The sequence below is a fragment of the Arvicanthis niloticus genome, unplaced genomic scaffold (assembly GCF_011762505.2).
Source record: "Arvicanthis niloticus isolate mArvNil1 unplaced genomic scaffold, mArvNil1.pat.X pat_scaffold_599_arrow_ctg1, whole genome shotgun sequence".
In the NCBI taxonomy this organism is placed as follows: domain Eukaryota; kingdom Metazoa; phylum Chordata; class Mammalia; order Rodentia; family Muridae; genus Arvicanthis; species Arvicanthis niloticus.
Window position 1 is genome coordinate 20,126 of NW_023046219.1, and position 24,875 is coordinate 45,000.

Consider the following 24,875-nt stretch of genomic DNA (forward strand, 5'->3'; position numbering starts at 1 on the left):
GCTTGAGTGGAGTTTGGTAGTAAAGCAGTCGTTTGGCGTGGTTCAGACCCCGTGTTTGGTCCCCAGTGCATCCCACAGGCAGAAGTTTCAGTATGTAGGAGCTGAATATATAAGGACATTCACTGCTATAAATTATTCTTTATGTTTTAGGATGTCATTCAATGCATTGATGGTAACACTATAAGATTCAGAAGGGAAGGTGAGAGTATGGCTCAGTGGAGAGTGCTTACCTACCTATATGCAAGAGGCTCGAAACTTATCTCCAATACTGAAAAAAAAAATCAGGAAATTACACCTTTACAGTACTGTTGTTTAAGTTAGAAACCCTATACAAAATTTGCCAAGCATTCCACCACAGTCTTTTATAATAAGTGTGTGTGTGTGTGTGTGTGTGTGTGTGTGTGTGTGTGTGTGTGTGTGTATGTGTTGGGGGTTACTTTTGCCTGGTTTGGGATCTCAGATTAGGTTAAATTTGTCCTCCATTCATTCAGAAGAACTTCAGTCTGTCTTTCATGACTTTTACTAAAATAGGTTGACTCAAGTTCTAAATTTTCTCAATCATTGGCTTAGGAAAGGGAACCCCATTTATTACTTTAGGGAGACAGAAACATATTTCTTCTCTCCTCTCTGTCTCTGTCTCTCTCTATCTCTCTCTCTGCCAATTTCTTGGAACAAAAATTTAGGAATTATTTATTTTCAAAGCTTTCCCTTGATATTATTCTAGCGTTACCCTTTAATTAAAAAAAAATTATATAGTATGCATTATCTTTCATGGGTTTGTTGTTATTTTGGTTGTTATCAATCTACCTGCCTAGAATCTAAACTGTAGGGATTTTATCGTCGTACTCTCAGAGCCAAGTACAGTGCCTGGCATCTGAGAGACATCAAATATTTGTTGAATGGATGAAATCCCTCTGAGTCTTGTCTTTGGGTTTAGAGGCACAAAGGAGAAGAAGTCTAATGGGCTGGGAGCTCCACCGTCAATGGGACTTGTGAACCCGCAAGGTAATGAGAACTTTCCGATCTTCAGAGATTTCATCCGAAGCCCCAAATCAGTCACGTCACACTACGAAGAGGTTCTTGGTCTGTAATTGAGCAATATCCGGGGCCTGACAGCTCAAAGCAGGAGTGAAATCATCGGTGGTGGGTCAGCCTCCTAGCCTGAGTTAAACCTCCCAGGGTCTCACAAGCTGTTCCAGTCCCTTGCTCCATTATTCGCCCTTTCAGATCCCCTCGGTTCCGAGGCAGTCACCTCACGCACATTCTATTCTAATCATCCCAAGGCTGCTCATTTCTGCACTCGGCAAATCTCTCATGAAACCGAGACAAGTTATTCAGGGAGGAATTAAAGTCATTCTTCAGCAAACTTTTGGTCTAGGGTGGGAGGGGGAGTCCTCTGACAATCAGGGGCTGGGGGACATGGTACGACGGTGCGATAAGCTCGGAGGATCAGCCTCTCATCTCCTAGCGCCCAAGGCTACCACAGGAGCACAAGGGAACCACAGGAGAAGGGAGGATTTCGTGGTCCCGGGTGCTTCCTCTTGAATCCAACCCACGGGGACCAGGAGGTGAGCAAGGGGTCGCATATTGGGCCTAGAGTTGTCTGCAGAAGGAGCAGCACTATCGCGAGACTTCCGGAAACAGCTGCATGGCGCCTGCGGACGCAGTTACCCTGGCAACCGGGCGGCGCCTGAGCGCGCGGGAAGAAGGCTTAAGTAGAGAGGTCTGGCCTGCTTGCTCTGGGAGACTTGATGAGTGACCCACCTCAGACTTCCAACCTCAAAAACCACGGCCTCCGCTCTGGGTCCCTGAGGCCATGGGTCGGATCTCCGGGCTCGTGCCCTCTCGGTTCCTGACGCTCTTGGCTCATCTGGTGGTTGTCATCACTTTGTTCTGGTCCCGGGTAAGACGCGGACAGGGCGCGCGCGCGTGCCCTTCTGTCCCTCCCATTCTCATCTTGGAGTGGACCCAGCTCAGCTCAGTCCACTCCCACAGACCCACACAGTTGCTCCCGTTCCCCGGCCCCACCCCAACCAATCCCCGAAACACCTCCTTTGACATTTCTTTCTTTCTGCCCGGCTCACCAGGAAAGCAACATCCAGGCTTGCCTGCCTCTCAAGTTCACCCCCGAGGAATATGAGAAGCAGGACAACCAGTGAGCTCTTGGGACGGGGTGAGAGTACAAGGGTCTTCTACGGAATCCAGAAACCCTGGTCCAACCCCCTTTCTCTCTGCAGGCTGGTGGCAGCGCTCTGTCTCACCCTGGGCCTCTTTGCAGTGGAGCTGGCTGGCTTCCTCTCAGGAGTCTCCATGTTCAATAGCACCCAGAGCCTCCTCTGTATCCTTTCTGCCTGGCCAGCGTCCCCATGTGATTCATGTCCGTTACCACTCTTTCCACCTCTGTAGGCCTGTTGGGCACAAGTCTCTGCCCTGTGTGGCAGACCGAATCTCTCTAGGTGAGAGGTTTTAGACAGTGTTAGGGAATTAATAGAATTCAAACATTTGTTAAATCCTGATGTGAGCCAGGTTCTGGCGGTCCATGGGCTGGGAGTAAGACCATTTTATCCCGTTGGAGGAGGACATAGATAAACATCTGTAAATCAGTGTGATACACAATATGCTGCAGGAGTGTGTAAAATACAAAGCACTATGGGAACTCAGAGGGAACCCAGAAAATGAAGCACATAGGAAGGTTCTTGATGCCCGGGCGTGGTGCTACAAGCCTTTAATCCTAGCACTAGGGAGGCAGGAGCAGGCGAATCTCTAAGTTCGAAGCCAGCTTGGTCTACATAGTGAGTGAGTTCCAAGTCAGCCAGGGTTACATAGAGAGACCCTGTTTGTTTGTAAAAACGTAGCTGTTGACTTTTGAATTGTGGACAAGGAGGAGTGTGTATCAGACCTGTAGGTATTCTTGTGTGGCCTAGGGCATACGAGACATTAACCTTCCCAGAAGTGTACAGGGAGAGGTCCTATCAAAGCAAACACAGCTCTGGCCTCTTACACATAACTGCCCACAGAAGGCATGGCTGCCAACTCTGGTGCTTGTCTTAACGGAAGGGAACAAGCTGAACCCAAGTTCAGGTACCAAAGGGCCCATCACTTACCTATTCCTTTCCTTGACTCTGCTGTGTTTAAGCCATTGCAGCCCACTGTAGCGCGTCTGTAGCCCTCTCTTTCTTCATATTCGAGCGATGGGAATGTACCACGTACTGGTACATTTTTGCCTTCTGCAGGTGCCATAGTACCCAATATTTTAGAATGGGGTGGGGGATGGTGGAAAGTCCCAAATCTGAAGATTTCCCCCACCCAGACTTTTCCTGCACATTTGCAATTGGTAGAGGTTTGAAGAGTTTACCCACCCCCTAACTCACTCGCATATAAGATTTGGGGGTTCGAGTGTTTGGGTTAGAAGGGGCTCTAAACCCATCCCCTGCTTTTCACAGCGCCTTCCCAGCTGTCACTGAAACTGCATTATTCATCGCTGTCTTTGGGCTGAAAAAGAAACCCTTCTGATCACAACCCAGATGTAGGGACCAAGGCTGGAAAAGTGATGAGCTGTCTCCCATTGCTGGAAGAAGAAAGACAGAGGCTTCAGTTTTCTCTCGCCCTGGTCTTTTGCTCCTCCCAACTGCGGCTAAGCAGAGGATGGCAGTGTTGGGATAAGATCCCTCAAATCTTGGGTTATAATTTTATAGAGTTTTGTAATAAAATTCATTTTATACTAAAAACAAGGCTTATACAGAAGACCATTGGTGGCCCAAGAGGCTGGTGTAAATAAAGGCTTTTTTCTAGCCGCATGTATGTGAGCTAATAGGTGATGCTTCTATTTGGATTTTTACGGTACAAGATAGGCGGAAGTGAGTGGGCGGGGATATGTAAATAAGCATCTCACATAGAGTTTCCAATTTGCTGCATGGGAGCGGAGCATTCTGGGAGAATTTGGTTTCTCCCTTTTTGCGCCGAATGGAAAAATAAAACATTTCAAGCGACTATCAAATAGATGTTACTCTTGGGTTGCAAAAACTGTAAATCACTGGGTTCATGCTAAAGTGTCATATTCTCACCCTCCCTTTAATAGGAGATATCTTTACTTAATTAGGAATGGGCTCCCTTTTCTGTTTATCGTCAGGAGGTTAATCCTTACCTGTTCCTCCATTCGGAGGGCAGTAGAAAATGATGATTGGAGCTTGCATGATCTGCTGATTAGCATTTCCGTGTGATCAGGACCTGACAACATCCTGATTGCTCCTATCTGATTCCCTGACGATCACACTTATTTTCAGTATGCTGATTGGTAGACTTTTATAACCACGTTGTGTGTTTTGTCCTTAGCACTGTTCAGAACCATACCTTTGAGAATCGAATATGTGGTTATCTGATTGCTCCAACCTCACTTTTGTGGCGAGAGCAGCCAGCTTCTGGGAAGCACCTCAAGACCCCTCCTCGTGCTTGCCAGGAGACGCTTTCAGATGACCCCTAAATTTACAGCACATCAATTCAAATCAATGACCTCCTTACTCCCTACTAACAGTTATGAGAAAGTAGATGTGATATGACTTGTACTTAGCTTTGGGCATACAGAGACAAAGTTTTCCAGTACTCCTAGATTTATTTAATTCTATAAATTGTACGTGCTACAAAAAAAAAAAAAAAAAAAAAAAAAAAAGATTTAGGATTTTCTTAGCAAAGCTTGAAGTTGTAACTTGAGAGCCACCAGAATGTTACATATGTCTCAGCTATTGCTGAGAAACTTAAGTGCAGCTCTGCGAGAAGCCCACACACACACCCTTGCATGTGTCTTACTGAACTTAGAAAAAATTACTTTTTCCAGGAGCTCTACTGACAGGTTGCCAAACATAACTCTTATTTAAATTAAACAGTGTGAACTTGCAATTAAGTAGGTTATATTTACACTGGAGATACAGCTAGCTCACCAGTAAGGGCATACTTGCTGTGCCTTGAGGTCCTAGGCAAAATCCTCAGCATAAAAAACTTACAGCAGCCAGGAATGGTGATCGTGCCCACAATCCCAACACTCAGTCTGCAGAAGCAAGAGCGCCACAAGTTCAAGGCTAGCCTGGTCTACATAGTGCATTTCCAGCAAGCCAGGGCTGCATAGAAAGTACCCTTTCCCCAACAAAACAACAGGAACTTGCTGCCCCTTGTAGGGATGGACAAGCTGGGCCAGGTCTTGAGGTCCCCTACTGCGTTCCTCCGGTATCATCTGTGTGAGGAGGGTGGCAGCTGAGCAGCTCAGGATAGAGGCTGAGCACAACCTGAGACATTCCCCGAGCAGCTGCAGGCTTAGAACTGCAGCAGGTCTGTCTGCGGAACGCTGAGAGTTTTCCTCTGTTAGCTGGATTGTCAAGTACAGATCGCTTTGACCCCAGAAAAAGTCTGCTCCTTTTTGTAGGCAAATCTCTCAAAGGTTTCTCAAAACACTTTTATGAAGCAGTGGATTTAAGAGCGCTAACTGTGAAGCCTGTAAGCCTCTTCCTTACAGCACAGTCTCCTGATCACAACTGTCACATCTACCCCTGACATTTCATGGGTCTCTGTTTCGCAAGGTTATATAGACATTGGTTGTAGGGTTTTACATACACACACAGGCTCACTTCAGTAGCACATACACTAAAACTGGAAAGACACAGGATTACCATGGCCTCTGTGCAAGGGGACACATTCCTGAAGCATTCCATACCTTTCAGTGACATTTTTCTGTAATTCTAAGACACTACATGTTGGGAGCCAACTTCTAGCAGAAAGTGGCTATCATCTTTGCAGCCATCTCCAGCCATATACCCTGACAAGAGACTTGTTTTTCAACAGCCTACAACAGCTGAGCACACTCTGATAACATCTTGTTTACCCCACATATCTTGTTTTGCTGTTTAGTGACCCCAGCTGCATGGTGCACATGGTAAAGTATCTTCAGCTGTGTTCTCCTGCTTGTGCTTATAAATACCCAGGATTTTCTTGCAAGGATGAGACAATAAGAGAAGAGGGACAATAAGAGAGAGAGAGTAGGGATGAAGGGGCAAGAAATGGAAGAATGGATACAAACCAGAGTGTGTGACCAAGTCTTGTTTCTCATTTATTGTCTCTCTAGTCTCCTCTTATTGTCTCCTTCCTTGGCTGTCCTGAAATGAGCTCTGTAGACCAGGGTGGCCTCAAACTTACAGAGATCCACCTGCCTTTACCTCACAAGTGCTGAGATTAAAAGTGTGCACCCGAATCACCCCAGAATTTCATAAATTTTAAAGAGATTAGCTGTATTCAGGAGGCAGAGGCAGGTGGATCTTTGAATTTAAGGCCAGTCTGGTCTACAGTGAGTGCGTTCTAGGATAGCTAGAACTGCACAGTGAGACAAAAAACAAAAGAGTAGAATTTACGTTAAAGAATCTTGTAGGAGGCTGAGGAGATGGTTATGAGGATCCAGGTTCAAATCCCAGCACCCACATGGCAGCTTACTCCTGTTCCAGGAAATCCATTGCCCTATTCTCTTTACCGTGACATTTGACATCTACTTGGAGCACAGATATGTGTGCAGGCAAATACTCATACACATAAAATACTAAAAGAATATTGTTTTAATCCCAGCATTTGGGAGGCAGAGGCAGGTGGATTTCTGAGTTCGAGGCCAGCCTGGTCTACAGAGTGAGTTCCAGGACAGCCAGGACTACACAGAGAAACCCTGTCTCGAAAAACCAAAAAAAAAAAAAAAAAAAAAAAAAAAAAAGAATATTGTAGGGTCGTAGATATAGCTCAGCTAGAGTGGTTTAACTAGCATGACCATAGGTATCGCCCCCCCGAAGAGTATACTATTATTTGTATTGTCTAATAAAATATATAATAAGCTTATGTACATAAGCACATACTTTCCCAGAGATGCACCTGTCCAAACATTCCAAGAAAATTCTCATTACCAATTACTTCTTGGGGCTGGAAAGATGGCTCAGCTGTTAAGAATACTGACTGCTCTTTCAGGGAACCTGGGTTCAATTCCCAGCACCCACATGGCAGCTTACAACTGTCTAGTTCCAGGGGATCCAACACCCTCACACAGACAAATGTGCAAGCAAGACACCAGTGCACATAAAATAAAAATAAATTTAAACCTATTACTTCTTGTCCTCAAGCCCAGAGTGACTTGTGTGGTTTTAGCTCTCTTCTCTTTGTGTTATGTTGAACACTCCCCTCTTTTAAAATCTGTCTCTCAGTTGGCTTAGGAACAATGGTTTCCCTGGTTCATCTGGCATGTCTCTGCCTTTTCAACTTCATTCAGTAAATATTGTGTGCATGTTTGTTTATGGAGGGATACGTAGGTATGTGGCTGCATGTACATGTGGGTCAGTCACAGATCTCATTCGTCAGGAGCCGTTCATCTTGGTTATTTTGTTTTTGTTTTGAGATAGGGTCTCTAATTGGTACTTGCCCTGTGCTGGGGTTACAAGTATTTGCCTCATGCCTATACCTGGACTTTTAGGTGCTAGAGCTCAGATTCAGGTCTTCGTGCATACAAGACAAACACTGAGCTGAGCTATTGTCTCACTGTCCTACATTTAAAATAATAAAGTGTGCATGTGGCAATCACTGGGGACATAGTACTGTGTGCTGTCTCTCTTCTGCTTGCCCATTTATTTATGTTGGTGTTACTATCTCCTTGTTCTCCTCTTCTTCCTCTTCTTTTCCTTCCTCCTCTTTCTCCTCCTTTTCCTCCTCTGGCAGGGGTGAGGATTGAACTCACGACTTCATAGCATTTCCAGTCCCACCACCACTACTACTTCTTAATTACATTTTATTAATATTTTATACGCTTGTATGTATGCATGGTCACGTGCGTGTGGCGTTTAGAAGACAACCTACCAGAGTCGGTGCTCTCCACCCACCAGGTTGTTAGCCTTGGGAGCAGGTGTCTCTATCCTCTGAGTCATAACTTCTTTTTTCTTTGATACAAGGTCTCCTGTAGCTGAGGATGACCTTGAACATCTGATCCTCCTATCTCTGTCTCCCAAGTTGGGGTTAAGTGAAGGATTGTTTAACCACGCTCAGTTTTTGTGGTGTTGGGGATGAAACCTGAGGTCATGTGCATACTAGGCAAGAATTCTCCCAGCTGAAGTATGTCTTAGCCTCCCACCCCCAGTCACCTCTGTTGTTCTTAAACACCAGCCATCTGTGGAGCAGCAGTTCTGAACCCAGATGTTTCCCTGCTACCCAAAGTCAGTCACCTCCCTCTAGCCATAAGTCAACACCAGAGGACCTACCAGTTAGCATCTGAAATGGATTTTCATTTGCTATGACGTTAGTGGCTTTCTAGTTCTGAGGATTACTTGTTTATTTTTAGTTCTTTTCGAACAGGATCTCCTGTTACGTATTCCTGGCTGTCCCAGAACTTGCTGTATATAGATTGGGCTGGCCTTGAACTCACAGATCTGCCTGCCTCTGCCTCCTGCTTGCTGGGATTAAAGCTGTGTGCCAACATGCCCAGCTATAGATCTCAGGGCTGTTTTAGAGACTGTCTTTATACTCAGAGGAATGAAGCCTGCAGCCTGAACACTCAAAGATAGCTCTGAGGCTTGAGTCCTGAGGGTTCTCTCTCCTGCCATCTTATTCTGGATCTGTAGTTGTCTGGCACCTTTAGTGAGAGTGTGAAGTTTGTGGTGAATATGTTTCCTGCAAGGTTGGGGGTGGGCATCATGCAGATTGAGGAGCAGCTGGCTTTTGTTGAACTTGCTACTTCTCCGTAATAAATACTTGATGGGTTGTGGAAGAGTGTGCTTCAACTACCCATGAAAGGACCAAATTGGTTAATGTGAGTTCACAGACATTCTGGTGGGATTTCAAGGAAGATGGAGATGGTCCATGTGGGGATGGGGTAGAGGGAATAGAATCCCAGACCTCTGACATCTCCTCAGGACCTTTTCCATGGGTTGACTTGGTCATGAGGCACATGTTGTTTCCAGGTGTTCAGTATACATCCTCTTCCTGGTTACCCCACTCCATTTGCTTTTTGCAGCCCCTCCCCACCCCATTCTTAGTCTTTATGCTCAGTAAGAGCCTGCACTCACTCCCTCCTCATTTTCTTTTTGCCTCGGGGTAACCAGGTGGCCTAAACCTGGCTAATAACAGCATCCCGTCTTTCCTGCTCTGGTAATTAAACTTGGCAAGCCAAGGCTTGTGCTGCATATTTGGGAAAGAGAAGCTTAGGCTCTGTCTAAGGATTTTATTGTTGTGAAGAGACACTATGACCATGGCAACTCTTAAAAAGGAAAACATTTACTTGGGGCCAGGTTACAGCTTCAGAGGTTTAATCCATTATCGTCCTGGCGAGAAGCACAGTGCATGTGGCAGACATGGTGTTGGAGAAAGAGCTGAGACTTCTACATCTTTTTTTTTTTTTTTTTTTTTTTTGAGACAGGGTTTCTCTGTGTGGCCCTGGCTGTCCTGGAACTCACTCTGTAGACCAGGCTGGCCTCGAACTCAGAAATCCGCCTGCCTCTGCCTCCCAAGTGCTGGGATTAAAGGCCAGAGCCACCACCGCCCGACTGAGACATCTACATCTTGATCGATCCTCAGTCAGCAACAGGAGACTGAGATACACTGGCCAGACTTGACCTTCTAAGACCTCAAAGCCTGCCCCCACCATGACACACTTCCTCCAACAAGGTCATACCTCCTAGTAGTACACAACCCCTAAGGATTAAGCATGTGTGTACTTGAGTCTATGGGGGCCATTCCTATTCAAACCACCACAGGCTCTGATTTAAAAATTTTAAAAAAAGCTATAAAATAAACTCATTCAAACAGTGGGAAAGAAGTGCACTAGAAAGATGCCTCAGAGGGCAAAGGCTGGGGCAGCCCGTGAAGAGGACCCAGGTTCTGGGTTCTAGCACTAACATTACACAGCTCAAAACAACCTATAACTCCAATTACAGGGGACATGATACTTTTGGCCTCCATGGGCACCTGCACTGTGGACACACACACACACACGTGCACACACACACAATTTAAAAAATAAAAATGACCAAGAATGGTAGCACATGCCTTTAGTCCCAGTACTCAGGAGGCAGGAGGATCTTTATGAGTTGGAAGCCATCTTGATCTACATAGCAAGCTCCAGGACATCTGGATTACATAAAGAAACCCTGTCTCAAAAATACATCGCTAAATGGATGGATGGATAGATAGATAGATAGATAGATAGATAGATAGATAGATATTTTTTAAAACATAAAACAAAAAGACAGGTAGGGGCTGGTAAGATGACTCACTCAGTGGTTACAGGCACCTTCAGCCAAGCCTGATGAACTGAGTTTAATTGCTGGGACCCACATAAAGGAAATGATACTATTTTTTCCTCCGACAAAATAAGCCAATTCAAGCCAAACTAAAACATAAAGGCAGGTTTCTCAGGAGGGTTCAACTGTCCCAAGGAACAGGAACAAAACCAGGAAAGTCACCATGCAGACAGAGAAGTGTGTGTGTGTGTGTGTGTGTGTGTGTGTGTGAGAGAGAGAGAGAGAGAGAGAGAGAGAGAGAGAGAGAGAGAGAGAGAGAAAGAAAGACTGTGTACATAGGGAGAGAGAGAGCGTGAGTGCAAAACATCTGGATTATTATATAGTGAAGAGACTCCGGGGAACCTTGGGCTGAGAAGTTCAGGGAGGAATTCAGTGTGTGCCAACCATGCCTGTAACAGGCAGGGACTGAGAGCTGGGAGGACCTGGGGGCCAGCTCCTTTTTGGTATACAAAATATGCACCTCAGCTGGCTTGTCCCTTCCTGTTGCGTCTGAAACCCAACAGGGAGGAGTGAACCAGGTCTGACCTCTGACCTCCACATGTGTTGTTGGATGTGTACAACGGTACATCCACACACAAATACATGAATAAAATATTAAAAATGCAATACAAGTGTAAAAGAAAAACAAAACCAAAATCCACACAGTGAAGTACACAGACTCATGGGGCACACTCCGAAATCTAGAAAGAGAACTAAGTGGAACGCAGCAGATACTAAGGATGCCATTTAAAAAAGACAAATTGGAGCCAGGTGTGATGGCATACACCTTTAATCCCAGCACTTAGGACACAGAGGCAGCTGGCTCTGTTGGAGGCCAGCCTGGTCTACAGAGCAAGATCTAGAACATCAAGGGCTACACAGAGAAACCTTGTCTTGAAAAAACAAAGAAAAAGAAACAAGTGTATTGCTTTTGATACATGATCATATGTGGCTCTAATCATTAATTTTTGATTATTGGGAAACAAATGTTTGGTTAGTATATCTATTTTATAAACCTATATACTAGGGTAGTGTCTCTTTAAATTCATTGTTTTCAACCAGGACTAGTCAGCTTTCTCTGTTGTTATTTGTTTGTTTTTTAGACAGGGTTTCTCTGTGTACCCTGGCTGTCCTGGAACTAGCTTTATAGTACAGGCTGACATGAGAAAGTTTAGGAAGCCCTGTTTTAATACATGGCCTCTGGGACATTTGAAACATATCTACCCTATAAGGCTGCTCTGCTGCTCAAACCTCTAATCCAGTGCTCAGGAGACTGAGGCAGGAGGATTAGTTGAGTTCAAGACCAGCCTAGAGTACACACAGAGAGAGAGACCATGTCTCAGACCTCAAACACACACACACACACACACACACACACACACACACACACACACACAAGAAAATAATAACTTTAAATATTTTTTATTAATTTTAATTATTTGTATGTGTCTGCATGTGTGCACTTGAATAAAGGTACACTCATAGGTCAGAGACATTAGATCCACTTAGCAAGAGTTATAAGCAGTTATGAGCCACCCAGCATGGGTGCTGGGAACCCAACTTGGGTCTCCTGAAAGAACAGCAAGTACTCTTAACCATTGAGTCATTTCTCCATCCCCCAATAATTTTTTTTTTAGTTAAAATAGGCATGATGGTCCTAACTGTCTATAATCCCAGAACATGAGAGATAGAGGCAGGAGGATAGAGTAATCTATTACAAAGGGAGTTTGAAGCCAGTCTGGGTTATAGGAGACCCTGTCTCAAAATGACGATGATGACGATGAAGATGATGAACAAAGCAGAGGCCAGGTGGTGGTGGCCTTTAATCCCAGCACTCGGGAAGCAGAGGAAGTAGATCTCAGAGTTGAGGGCCAGCCTCATCTACAGAGTAAGTTCCAGGACAGCCTGGGCTACACAGGGAACACTTGTCTTGAAAAATCAAAACCAAGCATCTGCATAAGATGTAAGGGTAAATGGAAGGGCAGTAGTGTCTTACGTAATTTCCTCCGTGGCGGGGAGGGACAGCTGCCCTGCTGTCCGGAGCTTTGTCTTCTACCTGTGTAGCCTGGTTTTCGAAGAGCCAGCTGCAAATCCTTTTATCCGTCTTTCTCAGTGCTCCTAACACTGCCATGTTGAGCCTTAACCTGCGCTTTAACTCCAGCTTCTGACGTCATGCTACATATCAAAGCAACTTGGCAGCTTTCGCAGTGGGCCCTTCTCACTGCTACAGAGAGCAAGCTTGTTTCTCAGTAGAACTGGGGAAGCTGAGGTAAGAGGATGCCAAGTTCAAGACCAGCCTGAGCTTCATAGGGAAACCCTGCCTCAAAAACAAACAAATATTCAAAGGACTATGTATCTTTTTTTTTCTTTTGAGACAGGGTCTTACTGTGTTTCTTTTTTTTCTTTCTTTTTTCTTTTTTTTTTTTTTTTTTTTGGTTTTTCGAGACAGGGTTTCTCTGTGTAGTAGTCCTGGCGGTCCTGATACTCACTCTGTAGACCAGGCTGGCCCCGAACTCAGAAATCCACCTGCTTCTGCCTCCCAAGTGCTGGGATTAAAGGCGTGCGCCACCACTGCCCTACCTGACCTAGTTCTGTTCTTAACATTTTTTTCCTAATTATTTGTATGTGTCTGCATATGGATGTGTGCATGTGGGTGCGGGTGCCCACAGAGACCAAAGGCACTGGATCTCCTGGAGTCACTGGTGCTTGGGAACAGCCAGATGTGAGTGCCAGGAACTGAACTTGAGTTAACTGCTGAGCCATCTCTCTAGCCCTTAGAATTGTCTTTGTTGTTTTGAAACAGGATTTTGCTCTGTAGCCTAGGCTATGATCCCTGTCATAGTTAGTTTCAGCTGTTAACCTAAGTCTAGAGTCACCTGAGAAGAGGAACCCTCAAGTGAAGAATTGCCTCTGTCAGATTTGCCTGTAGGCCTCTGGGCATGCCTGATTGCCAATTGCCAATTGCCATAGGAGCACCTAGGCACTGTGGGCAGATGAGCGTAGGCTGTAGAAGAACAGTGGCTGAGGCGGTGGGCGGGGCGCTCTGGCTCTCATGGCCTCTGCTTCAGTTCTTACCTTGAATTCCTCCTACCTTGGTTTTCTTCAAGAATGAACTGAAGCCTGTAAGCTGTAGTAAATCCTTTCTTCACAGGCTGGTTTTAGTCAGTGCTTTATCACAGCAACAGAAAGCAAACTGGAGCAATCCCCCTGCTTCCTGAATAGCTGAGATTACAGGTGTGTGCTGCCATACTCGAGTCTGGGTAGTTTTTAAAATAAATTTTGAGTAGATTATATATTTACATATAAACATATAGCTTATATTTATGATAAGAAACCATTTCTGATAGAAGCCATAAAAGAATACTGGCACATTTAACTGTTTATGATGAATGTTGGGATGGGGTATAACACAATGGTAAGGGCTTGCCTAGGATGCACTTGACTCTCAGTTTAATCTTTAGCTCAAGACATCAGTAATTTGGGCCGGCGGTGCCTGCTGGTAACTCAGGAGAGTGAAACAGGAAGATTTAAGTTTGAAACTAGCCTAGTGACTTAGGTGACACTTGTCAATAGAAACAAGCAAACAAATAACAAAATGTATACATAGTTTTAAAAATAGGCAAAAATAGGAAGCAAAAGATAGTATCTTAAGAAAGTATTTGTAAGTCATTTTGTAGAGAAAAAGTTAATGTTGACACAAAAATCTGTAAGTCTGTAAGAAAAGTACAAACAACTTAAAATCATACAGTCACTTTATGGGCATTTCACAGGTTAGGAGTTAAAAGAACTATTACACATATGAAGAGGCCTCATGTTATCCATCATAAAAGGGATGAAAATTGTGTATAGTTAATTAATTGATTTTTTTTTTCTTTTTTGGTTTTTCGAGTCAGGGTTTCTCTGTGTAGTCCTGGCTGTCCTGGAACTCACTTTGTAGACCAGGCTGGCCTCGAACTCAGAAATCTGCCTGCCTCTGCCTCCTAAGTGCTGGGATTAAAGGCGTGCGCTGCCACCGCACGGCTAATTAATTGAATTTTAAGATTTGTTTGTATTTATGTCTAGGTGTCCAAGCATGACAAGCATGCAGATGGCAGAGAGGGCCAGAAGGGGGCGCTGATCCTCTGGAGCTGGTGATAGAAGTTGTGAACTTCGGATGGTAGGGACTAGAAACCCTGGCTGGGTCCTCTAGAAGAACAGCAAATACTCAACCACTGAGCCAGCTCTGTAGTCCCAACTTACTAATATTGGCTGAAAAGTTTCATAGCATATTGGAGATGTGGAGAAACCTGTCTTACCTGTTTGCTGGGTGGGAAGAAAACTTGGTAGCACACCCGTAGATAGCAATTTGGGAGTACCCATCAAAAGCATATGCACCATTTGGTTTAGTATTTGTTTTTTCCAGATTTGTTAAATCCTTAGCTCAAAACTAGGGCTGAACAGGGTTCATCAGAGCCAGGCAGGCTCTCTACGAAGTGTGTTATGTCACCATCTTTTCAATGTATTTTACTTTTTCAGCTTGATACGTTGGGTCTCATGGGTTTCCCAAGCTAACCTTTAATTTACACTGTAGTCTAGAAAGGCCATAAACATATAATTCTCCTGCCTCAGTTTCCTGAGTTCCTGGGATTATAGGTTTCCCACTTTTCCCAGATCCTTGTATGGTTTGATTTTCCTTCTTTTTGGTGTTTTTGAGACATGGTTTCTCTGTGTAGCCCTGGCTGTCCTGGAACTCACTCTTTAGACCAGGTTGGCCTCAAACTCACAGAGATCTGCCTGCTTCTGCCTCCAGAGTGCTGGGATTGAAGGCATGTTTTATACTGTGCCTGGCTTTGAAATAGAATTTTTATATTCAGGAATTCATTCTACACGTTTGCATAAAGGAAAGTCAGAATATGTGGAATATTCTTTATATCTTTTCTTCATTTGGCAAAAGGTCACTAACAACCTAAAATGACCACCTATAGTGGATTGATTAAATTGCTTTATATCCCCATACAGAAGGATACTCCACAATCATAAAGACGTGAGTTGTGTGCCCTACATATAATGGAACAATCTCCAAGCTATGGTAAATGGAAAAGCAACGTGCAGAGCAGCATGTACAGATTGTTCATTAGGATGGATAATGAAAGCCTGTCTGGAAGCAGTGGGCACTGGTGGGTCAGCGGCTGGGAGACGGAGTAGCCAGGAGAAGAGCAGCTGTCTTTTGAACTATATGCTTTTTTGAAGAGCTGATACTCTGTGCACAAATGTTTGTGTTAATTAATTTGCCTCGAGTATAATGTCTACCTTTGTAGCCTGGTTGGGATCAAACTCATGGCAATGTCTCAGACTTGAGTGTTAAGATTACAGGTGTATGCCACTGTGCCCAATCTAAAAAAAAAAAAAAAAATAGTTGGGACTCAGACACTCTACCATTGAGCTACAGTTCAGCCTAAATAACTCTTAATTTTATTTTACTTTGAGATGGGTCTCACTTTGTAGCTCTGGCTCTCACAGAGGTTTCAGTGTTTCTGCCTCCCTGGTGCTAGGAGACAAGGTCCATGCCACCACCCCAGGTCCTAAGTAACAGAGGACTAGTGAGCTGATTCTGCTTGGAAACTACATGCTGCCAAGCCTGACAGCCTGGTTTCAGTCCCTGTTCCCAACATGGTGGAAGAAGAAACTGATCCAGCGTGCTCTCTCCACCACAAATACAATAAATAAATTGTAATGAATATAATTAGTGACCTTTAAGCATCTGCCTTTCTAGGTTACCAGCTTGTGTTCACTCTCAGATGTGTCTTTTATTCTTAATAAACTCTATTTCTATCACTGAAAAAATAACTTTTAAAAAAACTTTTATTTATTTTCTTTCCCAGTTTCACATCATGCTCTCCAGTCCCACTCAGCTCCCTGTCCCCTCATATCTACCCTTCGCTCCTGAACCCCCCAAATAAAACACAAACAACAACAATGCAAAGCATAGAAAAAACATCTTGAAGTGGAAGCTGTATCATGTCAGGTGTATCCCACAGTGTATCACCCCATCCACATATCTCCACTTGGAAATGTTCATTGCAGTGAGTTATTGGTCTGGTTGGAGGCCTCTGGCTTCTGTGACGCCATCAATATTGGATCTTCGTTGGGACTCCTCCCAGTTGTCCTGTTTTTGTCCTGTGTCATGGAGATCCTGCAGCTTTGGATCAGCAGGACTGGCCCTTTCATACATCCTAGCTGTTCACAGATGATATAGATTTGGGGTGGGCCAATTCAGAGCCCCAAATCTGGGCCTGGGTAGTAGCTGAGCTGGTCAGCCCAGTGAAAAGGCAGAGCTCTCCAGCTCTGGCAAAGCCACTCAGTGCCACCATCCGAGGGAGATAGTGAGGACCATTGTTCTGATCATTCCTTATCCATTTGTCTGCCTTGTTACTGACATTGTGCTTTGTACTTGGGTAGGAGAAGCTTCACAGATGAAGCAGATACCACTTAAAGCAACCCGGTGCCATGGCGTAGCCTTGTAATCCCAGCATTCAGGGACTAGCCTGAACTCTACAATGAGACCTTGTCTCAGCAAAGAAATGGTCCAGTGAGATGAGTCATGGGGACCTGCTGCCAAGCTTGATGACCTGAGTTTGGTCTTCTTTGGTCTCCAGACACAGTGGAAGGAAAGAAAGCCTCCTACCAGTTATCCATGACGGTCACATGTGATTTTCCCCAATAAATAAATTAATTTTCCCCTGTGTTTTCAAGACAGGTTTTCTCTGTGTAGTTCTGGCTGTCCTGGTCTGTAGACCAGGCTGCCCTCAAACAGTGATCCATCTGTCTCTGCCTCCTGAGGTTGGGATTAAGGGTGTGTGCCACCACTGCTTGGTAATAATGCAATTTTTAAAACAAACAAGATATAACTTTTATTATTTATTTATCTGTATATGCATGTGCTGGAAGAGGGCTTCCAATCCCCTGGAGCTGGAGTTACAGGTGGGAGTGGCGTAACTGATGTGGTGGGAACCGAACTCCTCTGGAAGAGCAGCAGGCGCCACCGCTCCAGCCCCAAGATGTGACTTTTATGTGCACCTGTTACCCTTTACTACAAGAAGGAATTGGCAATGAAACACCATTAGGGCTGGGAAGCGACTTTCTATAGTAGAGCCTTGCCTAAGGCCTGATTTCTATCCTCAACATTGCAAACAAACACAAAAAACAAACCTTCCGAAATGTGAAAACAAACAAAACCCAAAGTAAGTTAACAGGTGAAACAAACAAAAATCAAAAAAAAGACCCCATCAAAGCTTTAAGCTTAGCCCAAATACATCAATATTTCCCGTGCTCCCAACATCATGAGGGCACAGCACACAACAGCAGGACATTGGAAGCAAACTAAAAGTTGATGAGAGCTGTGTGCTGAGGGGCAAACGAGGCCCCAGAAATTAATGACTGTCTCACAATGCAGGGTTTGACTCATGAAGATGGAATGGGTTCATGAGTCAGCGTGGGCGTGACCCAGCCCCCATTCCACCCCAACTTCTAAACCAGGAGTCCTGTGAAGAGGGAAAAGCAATGCAAGTAAGCTTTCCTTAAAGTGTGGTCTCTGTAGGACTACATCAGAACCCTGAAGAAGCCTTGGGCCCTCCCTCCTGCATATTTTTGTGTTCTTTGTGGGGTTTTGATTGTTAACTCTCTTTTGTTGTTAATTATCTATTCTTATGTGTATGGGATTTTTGTGTAAATATATATATGCCTGTGCACAGTGGAGTCCGGAGGACCCTGAGTGGGTGAGATCCCCCAGGACTGGTGCTACAGATGGCTTCAAGCTGCTGTGTGGGTGCTGGAAAATGGACCAGGGTTTTCTGGAAGAGCAGTCATATTCTTAACTGCTGACCCATTAGCCTCCATGCTCCAGTCTTTGGCTTGTTTTGAGACAGTGTCTCCTTAAGCAGACTGGTCTTAAACTCCGGATTCTCCTGCCTTCATCTTCCGAGTGCAGGGATCAGGAACAGGCAACCACTAAGCCTGAAGAGCTTCAGGATCTGGGCCTAGAGAGCCAGCCACCAATTCCCTGCAACTGAGGAAAGCATCACAGTCGTGCAAATACTGTATTTTCTTCAGCACAAGTCTATTCTGAGTCTCCGTTCTACCTGTTTGCATGAAACATTCTCTTACACATTTTCAGGTGAACTCGGTCACTCCACCGCAGCCTCCCCCCTCCTCCAGCACTGATCTAAACTTAGACTTTCTTAGCACCGCCGCTGAGGTGGGCTGTGCTGTGCAGTGCAGTGCAGTGACAGTCCTCTAAGATGAGTCCTACTGGGTCCTTCCTACCCTTCACACTCGCCTTCATTTTTACTCTGCCGTTGCTGTTCCCGGAATCCACCGGGAAGAACAACTTCCCCAGCTATGTGCCGAGGCCTATCCTCTCCAGATTTGTCTGGGACTCTGTCTCTCCCATATCCTCTATGTTTTTGCTAGGCAGCATGGGTAGCAACCCTAAACCAGGGTCTGTGATCTAGCCTGCAAGGGTGGGTGGGGTGTTGGGCTGGGGCAGGGGTCTGCTCACTGTTTCTCTTTCCTCACTCTCAATGATGTTTCCTACCCAGACACTAAGGCATTTGAACGTGAAATAATGGAATTCGGCATCTTTGTTCTCTGATTGGAAAGTAGAGTGGTCCCAGGGATGGAGAACAAGAGCCTCGCAGCTGATCTGAACAGCCCCCTCCACCGCCACCAAAGCTGCCTTCTGAGGAGCCCAGCCTCACAAAGACCATGCTAATGGCTGCTCCTGGAAGGGGGAGGCAGTCCAAAGCAAATTCTGCACCCAGCACATACTCCCCTGCTCTTTCACCTCCCCCATACAGCCTGGAACTAACACCTCAGAAAACAGAACTTGTCCTGGGGCTTCTGCTGGGAGGGGGCTGGGCACTGCAGCACAGAAGGCCCTGGGAAGCTCGGAGTGGGAGGAGGAAAGCCAGACTCTGCCCGTCTCTGAGAAGAAGGCTCTCTCAGGGATGTAAGGAGCACTCCCACCTCAGAGCCACTAGCCCTCTCCTAAAATGCCTCCTTCATCCTGGAGGCTAAATAGACAGCTGCTCTCTGGTTCTTTCTCTCCGGAGACGCAGGATGGGAGTGTGCACAGCTGCTGTGGCTGTTTAGTGTACTTAAAATGGAGCAGTCAGGATTGGACCAGGTCTAAGATAATATCCTACTGTGTTATCTAGAGCAAGCCGCTTGACAAATATTGAGTGTCTCCTTATGTGATGCACTTAGTATTTAGGGTCCAGGGAGAGGCAGTTGGTTCTGTCAAGGTCATGGATGGGGGACAAATCCACATGTAAAGTTGTGCCTATAACCTAAGCACTTCAGGTGCCACCACCCTTGTCTGCTGGCTCTTTTCAGACCAGGCTCTATACTAGAATCAAAGCTGAAGTGGGGCAGTTGACCCCAGTGGGGGATCCAGCCTGTGGCACCACCAGACAGTTTTTGGCCCTTCCTGGAGTCTTTAATTTGTCTAATCTTTGTGGGGCCTGCTCCAGCTTTGACTGCCAAGCACACTTGGTCAGAACTTCATCTGTAAGTAGGTGCAGTTTTCACAGCTCTCTCTCTCTCTCTCTGTCTCTGTCTCTCTCTCTCTCTCTGTGTGTGTGTGTGTGTGTGTGTGTGCGCGCGCGCGCGCGCGCCCGCTCTTCTGTTACTCTTTTTGCCCATACCCTGCAAGGAAATCAGAAGCCTCAGACCTCCCTTGAGACATTCAATTTCAGGGTGATGGGTGAGGTTAGTTCTCTCAATTCCCCTCCACTCCAGCGTCAGGATTCCAGTTATAAGTACTACTCTGGCACCTGTCTTGTTCACTTCTCGTTTTCCATCCTCAACCTATACCCAGGTGATGAGACCAGGTTGTAGGATGTATATGGCGTAAGGACCGGTGTATCCTCTTCAAAGATGAGGGAGGATGTAATTTGGGAGGAGAGGGATGTATGGAGCTCAGTTGTGGGTACCAAAAGAGGCAGGCGTCAGATGCCTTGGGGGCGGCGGTGGGTTGGCGAGCTGCGCCCACAGCCTAAGGCCGACAGACCCAACTAGAGGACCCCCGGCCCTGCAGCGCCCCGCCCCCGCGGTCCGCTAGCGACGTGTCGCCTGCCGCGCCCCGCCCACGCCGCAGTGCCCGGATGCGGGTGACGTGCGGCCGCCATCTTCCAGTCCCGGGTAGCCAGCGCCAGTCGGAGCCAGCGCGAGCCGCCGCTGCCGCCGTCACTGCCTTTGCCAAGTCCTCTGCCGCTACCCCGCCATGTAAGTCAGCCTCCCAGCACTCGCCACCCGCGATGTTCTGCCCCTTATGGGCCGCCACCCCAAGGAGTGGCCTGGGAAACACGGGGGTCCCGCCCGCGCTTCTCGTGCCTCGGGCCAGGCTGGTGCCCATGACTGCGCGCGGATGCCCGGAACCGGGTCCCATGCGGTTTGGCACGGGCGATGGCCGCGGGAGGGAGCGGACTCAGCGTCCACCCTCCGCCCCGCCCCTGTCACCATGGCCGTCAGTCATTTCGGGTCGACCCCGGGCAGCATCTACGAGGTCGCCCTCATTTAACAGGAGGGGGAATCGAGGCATGAGGAGGGTCTCTCAAGGTCACGCAGCTCAACCGCTTTGGGCCTTAGAGTGACTATGTCTCCCATCGGGTGGCCTTCTCGCGTAAGAGAGGACTGGAGGGACTGTGGATGGACAGGTGGATGGGTGGAGCCCTGCCATAGGGCCAGAGGCTTCAGGCCCGAGTCTTAATCCGTTCTCTTCCTTAGGTCGGCTACCGCTGCCACCGTCCCGCCTGCCGCCCCGGCCGGCGAGGGTGGCCCCCCTGCACCTCCTCCAAATCTTACCAGTAACAGGAGACTGCAGCAGACCCAGGCCCAGGTGGATGAGGTGAGTGTGAGTGTGTGTGTGTGTGTGTGTGTGTCAAAGATCAAAGATGATGGGGCTGGCAGATAGGTGTGGGAGCCCATCTTGGGTTGAAGGTAATGACAGTTTATGCTTGTGGGTTTTGGGTCGGAGACCTGCCATATCCCCTCTCTGTCTCCCCTGTCAGCATGCACTTGGAAGAGCTGCAGGGTGAATCAGTTGTGCTAGCCTGGGATGTGCCAGCTGGGGCAGGTGTGCTCTGGTGATAGGCTGATCCAGGCCCTATAGATAGAGGGTGTTTGCTGAGACATCTGAGCACTGTGGTAGCAGCATGCCCTGATGTGTGCTCCTTGCATGTCCCCAGGTATGCTAGGCATGTTCTGTGTATGTCCTTGGCATATTAGCCTGGAAACATCGGGTGCATGTTCCATGTGTGCCACAATGGGGACATGTTCAAGAAGTGCCCTCCTTGAGGCGTGCCTTGGCACACCCCCCTGCCTCGTGGACCCCTCCCCCAGGTGGTGGACATCATGAGGGTGAATGTGGACAAGGTCCTGGAGCGGGACCAGAAGCTCTCGGAGCTGGATGATCGTGCAGATGCCCTCCAGGCATGGGGCCCTCCCAGTTTGAAACAAAGTGCAGCCAAGCTCAAGCGCAAATACTGGTGAAAAACCTCAAGGTAAAGAGGAGGAGATGGGGACATGTGGGGGCCAGTGGGCGAGTGGGGTGTCGCCATCTCATTTCACCTCCCTCTCACTCCTAGATGATGATTATCTTGGGAGTGATCTGCGCCATCATCCTCATCATCATCATCGGTGAGTGGGACGGGAGGCCAGGGCCCTTTCCCTGGAGAGGTGGAGGGTTTCCCTGTGGAGTCGGGCTTTGAAGGTCATTAACCTAGGTTTTATTCTTCAAACAAAACAGTTTGCTGCTATTGGCAGTTCTGACTCGTGTAGAGCCCAAAACTTGAGTGTTATCTAGCCTTACTTTCCCTGGTTAAGATTTTGCCAATAGGAATACTGGTGGGTCCCTGGTGATCTTCTAGGAACCTTTGAGCCTGAAAGCTCAATCTGGGGTTCTAAAACTGGAGCAGGAGACAGGAAAGGTTGAGGGTCTTGAACACCACCCACCAGGAAACCACTTACTCCACTGTTTGAAGGCTATCTCACATACCCAGTGCATTAAAGGTGGTATGCCCCTTAGTCCAATCATGGACTTGTCAAGTCCCTTTGAAGAAACTGAGGCTGAGAGGGAAGGGATGTCAGCCAAGTGAGGGAGTGGGGGAGGCTTGGAACAGGCCAGGGCCTGACACACTGCTTTCTTTCTCTTTTTCCCCTTCTCCCTCGTTCTCCTCTTGCCCTCTCTCCACAGTTTACTTCAGCACTTAAATCCCTGAGGAGTCTGCCCTGCCTAAGAAGGGCCTCTCCCCCATCCCCAGCCGTTCCTCCACCTGTCAGCCATATCTTTCAGCCCCCTCCCTTGGATCCGTGTGTGTGTGTATGTGTGTGTGTCCGTGTGTGTGTGTGTGTGTCCCCTGTAAATAGCCAGCTGTTATTTATACATATATAATATTATATATATTTGGTCTGTTTGTAGTTTTATTACTAGAAGATTTTTTCCGGTTGTCCTTAACACCCCTTCCTGAGGTTCCCATCACCTCTCTCTCTCACCCTCTGTCCCTTCTCCTCGTTCCTGGTCAGCCCCCGTCCCTTCATTTGCATCTGCTATGCAATAGCCCCCCTCTCCTTCCCTTGGATTTAACCCATCCTCCTATTTCCCTGTACAATTCCAGACTCTCCCAAACAAAAAGCAAACCCCACAGAAACAAACACCCCACCTGTCTAGGCTTCCCTAGGTTGCATCTTTGTATCACTTGGGAGGCTCTGAGACTGGTTCCACTTGGTCCTAAGAATCCCAAGGTTTCTGGGAGCTTCCAACATGTTGATTAGCATATCATTTGCATACGCTGTCTTTTTTTTCCTTCGTTTTCTTTTTGTTCCATCACTCTTCACTCTTGTGTGTTTTTTCTTTCTTTTGGGAAGAGTTAGTCTCCATTGGTCCTCTTATCACACTTTTATTTGCACGATATTATCTGCAGGTGGTCGGGAGCCTGGGCTTTTGGGGAACCAGGCTGCTCTGGACCCCAAGGCTGCCTCCTTTCAACCCCTCTAGTCTAGTTTGCCTGCCTTACCGTTTTCCACACCTCTTGTGCCCTCCTCTCCCTCCTCCAGCTGGTGTGTAAGTGTCTTGGAGTTCAGTGTGTTATGATGGACCAATAATTCTCCCACTCGGGGTCTCTCCCTACATTCCTGCTCCCCAGTTTTCATGTGGGGCACAAAACTGACATTCCCAGGGGGTCTTCCTCCCTCCCATCTGCCTGATCTGCTGCCTCCTCCCACCAGGAGAACTGGGGGCTGACCACAATCTGGTTCTTTGAGGAGGGGTGGCTCCAGTGTGTGTGGGTCATCACTGCCTTGGGGAGGAGTGGGACAAAACAGAATCCCCCCAATTCCTGCCTGAAGTCTCTGGCCTCATCCTTGCTAGAGGCTGGACTGAAAACTTTCCTCCCCAATCTGGGGGGGTATACCCCCCATCACTGCCCAGCTCCTTTGACTGCCCCCCTGTATTCAGGGTGGGGGTACTAGTCACTGCCAATATGTGTGTGGGACTTGCTGGAGGATGGGGATCCTCTTCCTTCTCCAGGGCTGTTGAGGAGAGAGAGAGAGAGAGAGAGAGAGAGAGAGAGAGAGAGAGAGAAGGCTTTCCTTGTTGGGTACAATGATAGAGGAAGGATCTAATCTGTAAAAATGGCACAGTTTTAGAGGGGTCTGAGGGTACAGCCCCTTAACCTGCCTCTGGGGGGGGGTGTTCCCCAAACTCTTCCCCCCCCCACACCAGGTTTTCTGTGTGGAGAAGAATCAAGGAGATCTAAACTGTGGTGTGAAAGGGTAGGAGAGATGCTGGGGGTGGGGGTGCTTGTGTTTTAGACCCCCAATATTATCCCAGTGTCCCCTGCCTTCCTTCTTCCCCTGCCCTATGCCCCCAATTCTGTGGCGCATCCAGATTGTGAAAATGTACAATAAACGTGTAATGAGTAACCAGGTGGTGTCCAAAATCTTTTCTTACTCAGTGATAAGGTATTGGATTTTCAGGTATGGGATGGTTGAAAGATTCTTTGGGAAGAGCTGGTTGGCCTGTTGCAGGAGGCTCTGACCTTGGGCCATTGCAAAGTGTAATTCCTGAAGTGGCCACATGAGGCACTAACAGATGAGAATCGGAAGTAATCACTAAATTCCCTGGTGTCTAAGCCAGGTGAATTCTGCATCTGGGGCTACCAGCTTCATAACCTGTCCTGGAGTGTGCTGCTACCACAGAACTCCTTTATCTCCTAAATTTCACTTCTAGCTACCCTTAGGCTATGTCATAGCCATGTACTCCGGCCACTTCTGTGGGGTACTTCTTTCCCTGTCCATCTCAGTGCCAGACATCCAGATGGGCTAATGAATACTTGAAAGGATCAGCCTGAGGTACAAAGCTGACTGTGGCATAAAGCTGGCTATAAACGGCACACTACCTCTGCACTGTGTTGTGTGACTGTGACTCCCGAACTCTTAAATTGTAAGCATCCCTACCCCTGTACTTCAGCAACATCACTGAGATGTGGCTATATAGGAAATAGGTAGGGTTTCTGGTTGCTCCTCTGTATTCAGGGGGGGGGGGTGGGGGGGGGGGGG

General features: G+C 47.0%; 2 protein-coding genes and 1 non-coding gene across 4 annotated transcripts; all 3 read left to right on the forward strand.

Annotated features, from left to right (window-relative positions):
- Positions 1 to 1,670: 1,670 nt before the first annotated feature.
- On the forward strand, positions 1,671 to 16,961 carry LOC117702234 (transmembrane protein 107). Of its 2 annotated transcripts, none has more exons than XM_076706411.1 (5): positions 1,671 to 1,903; positions 2,088 to 2,155; positions 2,238 to 2,338; positions 12,442 to 12,549; positions 14,343 to 16,961. In XM_076706411.1, the coding sequence occupies exons 1-4, from the start codon at positions 1,817 to 1,819 to the stop codon at positions 12,531 to 12,533; spliced, it is 348 nt and encodes a 115-aa protein (XP_076562526.1). In that variant the 5' UTR covers positions 1,671 to 1,816; the 3' UTR covers positions 12,534 to 12,549; positions 14,343 to 16,961. The 2 variants fall into 2 exon arrangements, with proteins under 2 accessions (XP_076562526.1, XP_034349370.1); XM_034493479.2 differs by lacking the exons at positions 12,442 to 12,549; positions 14,343 to 16,961 and adding exons at positions 3,137 to 3,233; positions 3,444 to 3,797.
- On the forward strand, positions 4,123 to 4,257 carry LOC117702236 (U8 small nucleolar RNA). The gene has a single exon (XR_004605989.1). It is a non-coding gene; the product is annotated as a U8 small nucleolar RNA (small nucleolar RNA).
- A 3,202-nt stretch (positions 16,962 to 20,163) lies between the features above and the next one.
- LOC117702235 (uncharacterized) lies at positions 20,164 to 24,239 on the forward strand. Its single transcript, XM_076706409.1, has 6 exons — positions 20,164 to 20,168; positions 20,356 to 20,543; positions 21,045 to 21,165; positions 21,660 to 21,820; positions 21,905 to 21,956; positions 22,513 to 24,239. Exons 1-4 carry the CDS (start codon positions 20,164 to 20,166, stop codon positions 21,673 to 21,675), a joined length of 330 nt encoding a protein of 109 aa, XP_076562524.1. The 3' UTR covers positions 21,676 to 21,820; positions 21,905 to 21,956; positions 22,513 to 24,239.
- The last annotated feature ends 636 nt before the right edge of the window (positions 24,240 to 24,875 follow it).

Bases quoted from the DNA above. Each gene is read 5' to 3' on its own strand.
- LOC117702235 (XM_076706409.1), top strand. The intron at 20,544-21,044 runs GTAAGTCAGCCT...TCTCTTCCTTAG, and splicing joins CTCTGCCGCTACCCCGCCAT to GTCGGCTACCGCTGCCACCG.
- LOC117702234 (XM_034493479.2), top strand. From the start codon at position 1,817: ATGGGTCGGATCTCCGGGCTCGTGCCCTCTCGGTTCCTGACGCTCTTG. The intron at 1,904-2,087 runs GTAAGACGCGGA...CCGGCTCACCAG, and splicing joins TCACTTTGTTCTGGTCCCGG to GAAAGCAACATCCAGGCTTG. The intron at 2,156-2,237 runs GTGAGCTCTTGG...TTCTCTCTGCAG, and splicing joins TATGAGAAGCAGGACAACCA to GCTGGTGGCAGCGCTCTGTC.